Source organism: Streptopelia decaocto (assembly GCF_964273445.1).
Source record: "Streptopelia decaocto genome assembly, chromosome: 3".
Lineage (NCBI taxonomy): Eukaryota > Metazoa > Chordata > Aves > Columbiformes > Columbidae > Streptopelia > Streptopelia decaocto.
The window spans coordinates 57,440,130-57,452,207 of NC_138656.1; the positions used below are offsets into that span (position 1 = coordinate 57,440,130).

General features: G+C 37.5%; 1 protein-coding gene across 1 annotated transcript in view; it reads left to right on the forward strand.

Annotated features, from left to right (window-relative positions):
• The window catches only part of TULP4 (TUB like protein 4), a 157,560-nt gene that overhangs the window by 27,166 nt on the left and 118,316 nt on the right, over positions 1 to 12,078 (forward strand). The window contains exon 2 of the mRNA XM_082047906.1: positions 1,990 to 4,282. Within this exon, the coding sequence (XP_081904032.1) occupies positions 4,031 to 4,282 (252 nt within the window). The 5' untranslated portion in view covers positions 1,990 to 4,030. The remainder of the gene's footprint in view (positions 1 to 1,989; positions 4,283 to 12,078) is intronic.

A 12,078-nucleotide genomic window follows, 5' to 3' on the forward strand; every position in this document is an offset into this window, starting at 1 on the left:
TGCATGCAAATTTTGTGCAAAGCCACTGCATCTATGGTTGTCTAAAATCTACTTGTAAAGTCATGGTACTTGCCCAGTTCTAACAATTCTGTTCAATGCTTAACTCACACTAATCTAACTGATGTTTCAGAGACTTTCTGTTTTCTCAGTAAACCATTTTTTTTCTGCTTCTCTGTAGGATTAGTAAAGGTTTGCATCATAACACACATGCTGCTAATATAAAGTGTCGACTCTTGACTGCAGATGTTTGTTAGGAAGACCCCAGTGGGTATGGAAATAATAGCGCTGATCCCTGACTTGATCAAGTTTGCTTTCAAGTTTGCTTATGGAATAAGAGCTGAAATGCTCTTCGAACCATTGTGTTCTGAAAGTTTTTCTGAATTTTTGTTTATATCAGCTTTCTTTGGACTGTAATTGAGATGCACCATATATGTGCAAAGTCTAGGTGACATTTCTAAAATCCTCATCATGCCATGATGAAAAAAATTGGTAGCAAGTGTTATTTTTAAATCTTTGGTTAGTTGTAATGCTGAAAATTTCTGCTAGTGACTCAACCAAACCTGATAGACAGTGTTACTGATAAGCGTGGTAGTGAATAGTGTTGCAAACTACTTTATGACCTTGTTTTATATCTATAAGTTTTTCTTTTTCTCATTTTGAAAAATTCTTATTGGTACATCTCTTCTAGACTGAAAAAAAGTGGTTAATTACTTGAAATGTGAAGTTAGTACGGTGCTGTATGTGATATAGACAAGACTATTTTTACAGATCTGATAAATGGCATGAATGCAATTCTTAATTTAAATGAGCTCTCTTTAGCAGTAATTGTATAGATGCAATAACGGTGCATGTCAGATACAGCTCCTGGAATACCCTGGACAGCCTTTTGCTTGGTCTCTTCTACTCTATTTATACCCTTCTGTATATAACTGAATTTGGGCATTTTTTTTCCCCTTTTTCAAATGGAGGATTTGAGTAGTTAAAATTTATCTGTATTGATTCAAACTTCTAAGCTTTAAATTTGGAGTACCTTAGATCTCTTTAAAGCAGTAATTCAGGCCCCGGAGGAATCATCTTGGTCTCCTTTGAGACTGAGAAGTTTAGGACTGTACTTTGACACTTTGGAGCATCTCTCATATGAGTAAAGTCTGAGAAAGCTGGGACTGTTCAGCATGGAGAAGAAAGAAGGCTCAGGGGGATCTTGTCAATTTGTATAAACACTTGATCAGAGGGAATGAAAATGGGGGAGCCAGGCTTTTTACAGTGCTGTCCGGTGACAGGACCAGAGGCAATAGGCACAAATGGATCAACAGGAGGTTCCCTCTGAACATCAGGAAACTCATCTTCACTGTGAGGATGAACGAGTACTGGCACAGGTTGCCCAGAGAGGTTGTGGAGTCTCCATCCTTGGAAATATACAAAAGCTGCCTGGATATGGTCCTGGGCAACTGGCCCTAGGTGACCCTGCTTCAGCAGGGCAATTGGACAAGATAATGGCCAGAGGTGCCTTCCAGCCATTCTGAGATTCTGTTTATATGCCTCAGGGTCTAACTCTGTGTCTGCTCCGTCACTGAGATCTCTCTTACACTCACTCCAAAGTTGCAGAATCTTTGTTTAAGAGTTTGCCCTGCAGTGCCTGTGGCCGAAAGAAAGGTGTTTTTTTTTTTTTCTCCTAATGTATCCTTCCTGGATACATTTGATTAATTATACGTGTTAAATGTGAAAAGTTTTGGGAACTTGGGAAGTGAAAAAGAATATTTTGGAGTTCATATTTGTGTGTGTATCAAATACATATGTGTATGCCTGAATATTGCATATGTCTATATATAATATAGATATTTTACAGGATTCCAATATAAAATCCTTAATCATAATGCTTTGATTACTGTAACAATAGTCCTTGTATCTTTTAGTTGTTTTGTGGCTTATTTTAATAACTTTTCTTTCCTCTTTTTTTTTTTGTATGTGTGTTTGTGCTTTGTCTTGCAGAGTTCGAAGCATCCAGGGATTTCAAAGTTTGAATGACAGGAGTCTTACAAGATAACCACAGCTAAACTGAAAAGGCAGATGCAGCTCTGAGTACAGGATTGAGTGAGCTGGTGTGTACACTGCATGTACATGAAAACGCACATGTTTTTGTCATCACATAGACTTACTCTTACATATTCGTAAGAGCTTTGCAATTGATGAAAATTAATCTGAGAAGCAGATGGAGCACCTTTACAGCACAGAAATCAGTAACCCATGGAAAGACACCTGCCAGTAATGTTCAACTTTCCACATGGTCTTCACGAGTGAAAAAAGTTTGCAAGAAGAGGAAGAAAAAACACCCTCTCCACAGAAAATCCTAATAAATACCTTTGCAATCTAAATCAATAGCTGCGAGGGAAACAGAAAAATACAGAGGGTGGAAGAAACAGATTTTGTTATTGCAGAGAAATAATGTATGATCTTTGGCACATTTTGCTTTGGGCTCAGTAGATTGTGAATGGACTAATAAATCGTGACCATATGTTGAGTAACGATGACTGGAAGTAAATAAGTTGAGGAACTATGGGACAAGTCTGGGCATTGAACTGAGCAAACCTCATCATCCTTCTTGAGTTAACCAGGTCATCAAACTTCCATATTCTTTCTCCCTCTCCTTTTTCCTCTTTTCACTTAGTGTGGTATAAATACTAATTAATTGAGCTCATAAATGTTATTCAAATAAAACGATTGGAATACTTCATATGTTTCCTTCTTGTACAACTGCAAATGTTGTGTCTGGAACTATGAATCCGTGCTGTAGACAAGCATCAAGAAGGAAAGATCCGATCAAACAAGCAAGGAAAATACCTAGAGAAATAGTGAACCCAGGAAGTCAGATTTTTAATGCTGCTTCTCTTTCTTTTTTAGATGATTATATTTCTTCCTTCTTTGAATTTTAGAAGATTTTGAAAGAGTGCTTACTTGATGTTCTCTAATTCTGGCATTTGTTTTTTACAGTAGAATGAAAAGTCTGTGATTCTTTGTAGCAGAAAAAAGGGAGAACTAAAGGAAAAACAGCTTGACATTTTAGCCTGTTTTGGAAGAGAGAGAACTTCATGGTTCACCTGAGGCAAACTTATCTGCTTTGAAAGCTAAAGGCTTTAGAGCATTTTTGATTCTGCTATAAATGAAGAGGGAGTTTCTTTTTCATTCGTGTGTGGCAGCCAAAAGTGGGAAAGCAGGCAAGATAGTGTGATAAACAGTTCAGGCTCTTTTGGGTCTCTGGTGGAAAAAAAAGTGCTGCAATGAAAATTGGATTGGCTTTGGATTGCAAAAACTTTTGAGTCCAACGAGCGGTTCAGTACCAAGAGTGATTTCCCAACTGGCCTGGCACACCAGTGCCTGCACAAGTTCGGGTCTGTTGTTTCGCATGGTTTGTGTGCCTTTTTTTCCCTTTATGCAATCTCTTTAAGCTTTAGCAGCAGAAATACATCAGATGGAACAGATATGCCAGAGGGCAGCTTGGAAAAGATGAATGTCATATATATACATATATATGTATGTACGTGTGTTTAAATTTCTGCAACTGAACTTCTGAAGAAAATCTGACTGGAGGAAATCTTAAAAGCCTTAAGTTACTTGAAACCTACACATTTGCAACTCTTTGTCTCTGGAATTGCATTACGCTAAACTGGAATCTCAGGCTGTATAAAGATTATATCAAGTTGAGCAAAAAGATGACTTAACCATTTCTTGAGCGCCTCTTATGAAGTAGCTGTTTCTCCAAAGGATAAGTGCACCCTCACTCTACAGACTCAAAAACAAAAATGAACCTGAATTTTTTTTTAAGTGTTACTTTTTCTTAGCCAACTGCCATCATCTTTTATAGAGGAATTTTTCACTATGCATTTGGTGGATATTTATAAACACTGACCCCATCCTTCTCCCTTTCAATGATCTATCCCAGGTCAGTCTTATCAATAAAAAAAAAAAATTGATTTAAATTTTGTGCACTAGGCATATTACTTTCTTATGTCAAAAAATAAAATATTTAAAAAGCATGTATGCAGCAGTGGAACATGGGCCTGTTCTTTGCAGCGATTCCAACATCCTCTGCCTCTCCTGGAAAGGGAGAGTCCCTAAAAGTGAGAAGGAGAAACCGGTGTGCAGGAGGCGGTACTATGAGGAAGGCTGGTTGGCAACAGGCAATGGCAGAGGAGTTGTAGGCGTCACTTTTACTTCCAGCCATTGCAGGAGGGACCGGAACACCCCTCAGAGAATCAACTTCAATTTGAGGGGCCACAACAGTGAGGTAAGCAAAATATGTGTTAAGCTTTAAAGGAAACAATAGTCTTTTTTTTTTTGGTAGTACTTCTGCTTAAAATTTGTCCGTGTGGTATGAAGGAGGCTCAGAACTAATGCAAATGTGATTGGGATCTATTGGAGTCTTTATAGTAAATTCAAACACATGAGGCTGATGGTGGAGAGGTTCTTTGGAAGTGGGTCTGGTTTTACCTTGGCCTATTTTCTCCTTCATTCCACAGCACCTCCCAGTTTCCAGGCAAGTTCTATAAATGTGTGTTAAGGGAGTTAAAAGTTTTGATGGTTGACTGCTTTTACACAGTCCGGCTTGCAGACTAATGGAAAGGAAAGGGAGCAGGACAAGAGCTCACTTAAAGTCAGCCAGTTTTTCAGGAGCTGCAAACTGGAATGGCCTGCGGCAGGATGAAGCTGGGCTGACAAGTCAAGTTTTAATTTTATTAGAAAAAGGGGCAAGTGGGATTTCTCAGAAAAATGTTAAGATGCCCTGCAGTAAAATATTGTAACTTCAGAGTGCAAGGCATTGTCTTGACTACAATGATACAAAAACTTTTCCATTTATTTTTTCTGAAAGGGATAAATGTGTTGGTAAAAGCTGATACTTCAGCTGTGCTTTACCATATTCCTGGCACCTATCTCTTTCTCTGTGTAATGTCTCATAGGAAGTGCAGATGATGCCCAGTAGCATATAGAGTGTCTTAGACAGGTATGAAGACCTGGTTTGTTTCTGCTTTTCAGTTAGGCTGCGTTCGGATGTGGTCTTTGAAAAGAATTTGTTCAAACAAAAGCTTTCCTCTTAGGTTAGTGGATGGAGTTACATTTTAAGTATTGAAATTAAAACCAAAGGTGTGGTGTGGTTTTTCTTGTATTTTGTGCTGCTTACTCATTGGACTCTGATATTTGTTGCCCTTTTTGACATAACCTGCACCAAAGATTTAGAGCTAGGTGGTTTTGGTTCTTGTGTTAACATGAATAACAATCCTCTTTTTCAGGAAAAAAAGGAAGCAGGGGATAAATATTTAGTCTTAAATAATTGCTTCCATATAATTTATGGGTGTATTGTAAATTACATGGACTTTTATATTTATAGATGAGAGGGATTCATGTGTATATTTGTATCAGGTTCATTCAAAAAATGACAACCAACTTTTCCCATAGGGAAGAATGGTGTTTGAATCCAGCATTTTGTTATGAGCCACCTCTAGTTGTCATTATCATTTTCAATTGCAAATTGCATTTTATTTTCAAAATGTGTGAAGCTTTTCACTTTTCCATATTTTCTTCTCTTAACTTTTCCATGAACCTGGGCACCTGTTTTTCTCCTTTTGCATAGTACGTGTCTTGAAAACAATGGAGGAAGTGCTGCTTATGGGAATGTGAGGATTCGTTGCAGAACGTGGAAATAGGATACTAGGTTTAAGTATGTGCCAGTTAAGTGAAGAAGATGCTGACGTGCATGCTGCCCTTTGGTTTTGGCTAGTTTCACTTTGTTTACTCAGTTGGCCATTACATTATCTTTCTGGGTCACTGCATTGTTGCTGTGTGGATTGAACTGTGCTGTTTGTACACCCTTTTGCCTAACACTGATTGTCATAAGAGACTCTCTCAAATGAAAGGAAAATGTTTTGTTTGATTTTTTTTTTTTTTTAATTTTTTTTTTTATTTGGGTGCTTAAAATATGCTGGGTCAAGCTTGCAGTTAACAAAGAATTGTGTTTTTGTAACTAATCTTCCTGGTAGCAGAAAATACATTAATGACCGGAGTAGAGACAACTAATTCATTTCTCTGTATGGTACTACAAAGCTGGTATGGTGGGATTCAAAAACGTGTTGTACATTCTTGAAGAAGAGAAGTGGCTTTAATGCAACTAGTTTTCTATGATGAGTCTGTGGCTGCTATCAGATTTTCTGCTGGAATATTTTTGAGCATCAGTGTAGATTAAAGTTCATCCTTACAAGGTGATGATATACAGCACACTTCACCAGGCTTACTGAATGTTATCATTTCATAGGAGAATCCTACTCATTTTGGTAGGAATGAAACAGTAATACAGGATTTGTTAGGTGTTCAAGGTATATAGTTGAATGGACAACAAGATTTATTTTTTTTTTTTAGAAAGCACCTTCTAAATCTATCTGTTGAAAGATTCTTTAGGAAAAAAGAAAGTTGAACAGCACCACTTATTGCTAATATTTGCATGAGAAGTAATAAATGTTTTGTTTTGTCATTCTCATGTTAAAAAGCAAGACAACAACAACTCTGTCTCTTCTGTGTACCATGTTACATGACGGAATGCTAATTTTGCAAGCATATCCTCATATATGTGTCTGATTAAAATTATGTTAGTTGTACAGAATGCGCCCAAAGGGATCTGATTGACTTAAAACTTCAGGAGCCTGTTTGTTTCACTAACCAGATCTTGGAGAGTATTGTATCATCTTTGTCTGGGAAACGGTGATTTATACCTCTATATATTTTTCTTTGGGGTAAAGCTAGGTTGACAAGTCAAGTTTATTGCTTTTCTGACATAGATTGCTGCTTTAATATTAGTATGTATTCAATTATGAAGTGTGAAATGCTGTAATGAACAGAGCAGAAGAAGTGAAATAGGGAAGCTAAATCCTTTCCATTTGGGCTATAATTAGCAATATGCTGTGGGCAGAACAGTACATAGTATTTCAGTTTTAGGGTGAAAATCTGGAAGAGGTAATGCGGCAGTGCTGTGCTTTTGGCAAGAACGTGAGACTATTTTTAAGTGGGTCATGAAGGTGATGTATTTTTGCAATGTGTTTGTGATTGCTGAAGATATTATCTGAAAATTTCTTTTGGTACGCAGCTCCTTTTTTGACTGTAATAGCATGCCTGTAGCATATCAGAACAAGTAAGAATGAAGAATCCCCAGGACTGAATTACTGACACACATATTGCAGTGGTGGACTTGCATAAGTCATTGCATTGAGCAATAATTGAGAATGAAATGCCTTGTAATGTGAGCCGTGCTTGTGTTTTTACAATTGCTTTGAGGTTGGTTTTTAGAGTTTGCAACTAGGAAGTGGCTGCCGTATTATTTCCATTAAGAACTTCTGGGTTTTTTGTAGTTTCTAAGGAGAACTACAGGAATGAAAATACGCATATTCCATTTATTCTGTGGCAAGAGGTGAAAATACTGCATTTTGTGGCAGATTTTTTTTAACTTGGGTATAGCATTTTTGTTAAGACTCAGCATTCTAAAAATGAAAATTTAAATGGATACATGTCAAAGGCAGAAGCAACTCAGATGCAGAAGGAAGGGGAGATGTGTGATGTGCAGCACTTGTGCAGCTACAATATGTTTCACTTGTGGTAGGAACACCTTGCATCTCCAGCCATGGGATGGGACATATCTGCGAGGGCAGGTAGTGGACAGAGCAGGCTTTGAAGCATTTCCCTTGGTCTGGGAGAACGAACTGGCGGAGGCTGGCATTCAATGGGTTTCTTTCTTAAGCCTGGCAGAAAGGTTGGAAGGGAGGATGATGTGGTGTTGTACCACAACGTGGTGAACTTGCAGCCAAGGAGCAGAGATGTGGTGACCTAAAATACCTCCCCCTCCACTGCATGTGTAAATGCAATGCTGTGCAGAAATTAAAGACTGAAATTTAGCAGTCTCTGATTTTGACCTAACTTGACTTTCCTCAGCTGCACTGGGAAACAGTGTTAGAAAAGTGATAGAACACGTTCCTTTATGACTCTCTTTATTTCTGTGATAAATTAAGGATTAAATGAAAATTACTAGTATGACTAGTAGGCTCTGAAGCATGCCAGGCTGAAGTTTTTTTTTTTTTAATAATACCACAGGGACGCTGGCTTTCAGCTTCTGTTCTATCCTGAGGTTTCTGGAGGGAGATTTTCAAGGGATCTGTGAAAGATAATTAGAAAAAAACCCCAAACTTATCCTCAGTGAGCTTCAATTAACCTTACAGGTTCTTCACTTCCAGTGAAAGATTTACAGGATGTCTGCGAATCAAATTGGTTGAATGGTACCACTGTAGGTATTTCTTTTAATGGGGTCTGTTGTGTCTAGTGTATTAAGGTGGTAGCACTTTCTATGGCATTTGATGTTTCTTAAATTATTAGCGTTTAAAAAAATGTTTTTCAGGTATATATTTTTATTTTAACTGTGCTAACGAAAAAGAAGTCTTTGATATATTTAATAAGATTCAGTATGCTAATTGCTGGACTGAAACATTAAAAAGTAGTGCAAGAATATGCAAATGTGATGCAGTGAATTAAATAACATGCTGAATACATTATTGAGTATGCATAGTGTTTTTTACTGTAAACATAAATTGCTCATTTATTTACATTTGATGTTATTTGAGTGTCCTAAGTACATGATTACAGCTGCAAAAACCACCCTGTTTAGCAGAGGATTTAGAAGCAGATAGGGACATAAACATATATCAGCTGGACTGTCAAATGAATATTCAATAACTTTTGCTTTTCATACCACGTTAGTTATGGAGGTCTCTGCGTGGTCTTGGTTTTGTTTCGTTTGAGTGGAAGGAGACTATAAATAATTTTTCCTGTTTTAAAAATAAAGCTTTTATTTATTCTGTCCAATTTTTGGGGCTTGTATTGTGAAAGATCGGAGCAATTCTGGCAGAGCAGATTCCTTCCAGAAGTCTATTGCTTGCATGAGAAATACATTTAAAAAACCAAACAAATAAACCTTTTCAGTAGTGTCTCTTGATTTGGAACATCACTGGTAAGAATATAGGAAAAAAAAATAGAAAAACCTTAAAAAAAACCCCAACAAAACAAGCAACAAACAACAACAAAAAACAAAACCAAACAATTTTGTCTGTTTTAATTGTAACTGGCATTTGAACCTTAAACAAGATTTTTATCATAATTCCTGGACAGGAAAAAACAAGTCAGCATGAGAGTCTTGACAGCATGGACACCTCGTATCGATTGTTGCCTTCGAATACGGCTGGAATGGTTGTTACTGGGGAACACGTAAGAAATCTTGAGGTAGAGCAATACCATAATATTGCCTTTTGGCTATAGAAGCCTCAGTGGTATGAGACATATACTGATGTAAAATGCAGTTGTACTGCAGATTTTGTCTCACCGCACACAGAAGACAGGACAAAGTTTATTGACAGAAATATCTTTTTCTTAAAGCAAGCTAATGTAATTGGAAAAGACAGACAAGCTTTTGGGCATACAAAGTTCTGAAGAAGGACTTGTATTTATGAATGCTTGCCTAGTTTTTACAACCCTGCTAGCTGATACAATGGTAAATCTGTCTAAAAACCATGCCCTTCCTCTGTCTTTAGACTATTGTGGCTACAAAAAGCCAGTGCTGCAGAGAGAGGCAGAATGAGTGCGTCTGTGGGAAGTGATTTGTAGAAGAGGTCCTCCGCCTGACAGGGCTGTTTCTGTTAAATTGTATTGTGACTAGTATTGCCAGGCTTTTCTGACTACTTATTTTCAGAGAGGACAAACACATTGGGATCTCATGCAGGCTCCATATTTACCTGGTTGAACTGTCTGCTCTTCACTTTGGTCTGGGTGCTTGGGTGCTTTAATTTCTTAAAACAGGTATTAAAAAAGCCAAAATACATTTTAAACCTGTTTTTTGACCTTTTTCTTGCCAATCTTTTGAGCTTTTGTTGAAGCTTAAATGTTCTATGTGGCATGCAAAAAGTCTTTCACAGTCTTCTCTTAAGAGAGTTAGCAGAGAAAATAAATCGAGCTGGAAGGGATCCATGCTCTTAACTGACAAACAGTGCTGCTGCTTCTCTTTTTTTGTGCCATTTGTCAGTTTGCAGACCCCAAAGTGTGTCCTAACCTGTACTGGTGCACCTTCTGTATAGCTTGTTCACTCTAAGAAGTGTGACCACTTTCATTGCATCTTTTATCTTTGTGATATTGTTTTTTCCAGCCACACTTGTCTTCTGCTTCCACAAATATTTGGCACTTTCTGTCTGTCTGTCCGCCTCTCTCAGGTGTGTCAGAACTCCAGCCTCTCTGAGAGCTCTTCAAGTTAAGGGAGAGTGGCTGCTCAGTGCACTCTCCTCTTACTAAGAGGATTATATTTGTTCTTACACAGTCATGTGGCTTTGAAGCAAACCATCCAACGTTGCTACAACTGTAGTTGAGCAATGAGAACTGGTAATGCTGTACTGATGTGCTTCTTGGAAGTTGCTTTACTATGTCATGCGTACGCCTTGTGTTTCCTGCAAAAGACAGGTTATCCGCTCAGGAAGATTTTAAATTACAGTTTTCCTGTTTTGTTTTAATAAGCATCTAGAGAATCATCCTTCAAGGCTGTGTAAAAAAGGAAAATATGACATGAGAACTGTATTGTCAGCTTTTAAACAAAACTAATTATATTTGTAAGTGGGTCATCAATGTGGTTTTACATTTTACTGTGCTATAACACGTGGCTACAGATTTGTTGTTAGATAATTCTACTTTAAAAAGTTTGAAATGGAATCAAGCTCACCTTTATCAGAAATGGACCCTAAGTTTTTATTCATGTTAAATTGCTGAAAAACAGCAACATGCGTTTTTCAAGGTAATTATGTGCCCAAGCGGCATTTCTTGCCTTTTGAATTAGGGCAAAGATACTCTGTTGTTCTGGATCAGAGCAATTGTTCAGCATGATAATTTGGGTGTTCAAGGAAAAGAAATGCATTTTCTTTAACAAAAGTTTAATGATGAGGACTCATAAATGTAGCAAATAGATGAGATTACTGCTGATAACTGATACCTAAGCTTGGAATATGAGCACCTTCTAAATAAGGAAGGTCACATCTCAGTGTGTTATTCTGAAGGCCTTGTATACGCATACATACATCTGAGTAGTGGAGAAATCAGGTTTTATGGTGGCAATTCTGAGCTATAATAATCATTAAGGACACTGCCTTGGTTTAAACAGCTCCCAGAGGAATTCATCAAATGACAGATAGTCTGAACAGATAAGATACCCATTACAAACCCTAAACACTTCACAATATAATTGAACATAGAGCACCAAGTAATTGCTTGTGAAGTATAGCTAAAATGTAGTAGGACAGACAAAAGGAATTTTATTGGCACTTGTCCTTGGGCAACCAGCATCTCTGCTCTGATAGCAATCTTTTATGAACATGTGTGAACTTCCAAGGAAGTTCTCAGTATTCTTTTTGCATTAGTAACTTTTTTAAAGAGAAGTAATTCACTCATAAAACAAAAATATTACAGGAAGTAATGAAAATGAAGTTGAACTGGGGAAATTTTTATGAATCTTCAAAAAGAAGTGCTGGGTTTAAGTTTCAAAATAGAATTGTGATGTTCCAGTTCTAGAATTATTTGACAAATTAGTATATTGGAAAATAGTATCTCATACATTCCTCTTTTTTTTTAAGGAAATTAGATGTACATTAGATGACTTTACTAATGAAGAAAATACAGCTTTATTTAGCCTGGTCATAAAGCAATGAAACTGCAAAGTAAAGTGGTTTTATTCTGCTGTTTAAAAGGGTCCTTCTGGCAGGAAGGAGTTTACACCCCTTGCCCTGATTAACAGCAGAATTCTCAGGTTGGTGGAAGATGTGTGTTGGTGGAGCCTGATTTTCAGTTGTTCCCTGCAGTCAACACTGTGTCCCATAAGATTCTCATAGACAAGCTGTTCATGTACTGACTTGATAAGCAGACAGTGAGGTGGATTGAAAAGTGACTGAATGTCTGAGCCCAGAGGGTGGTGATCAGTGGCACAAACTCTATTTGGAAGCCAGTGACTAGTGGTGTACCCCAGGA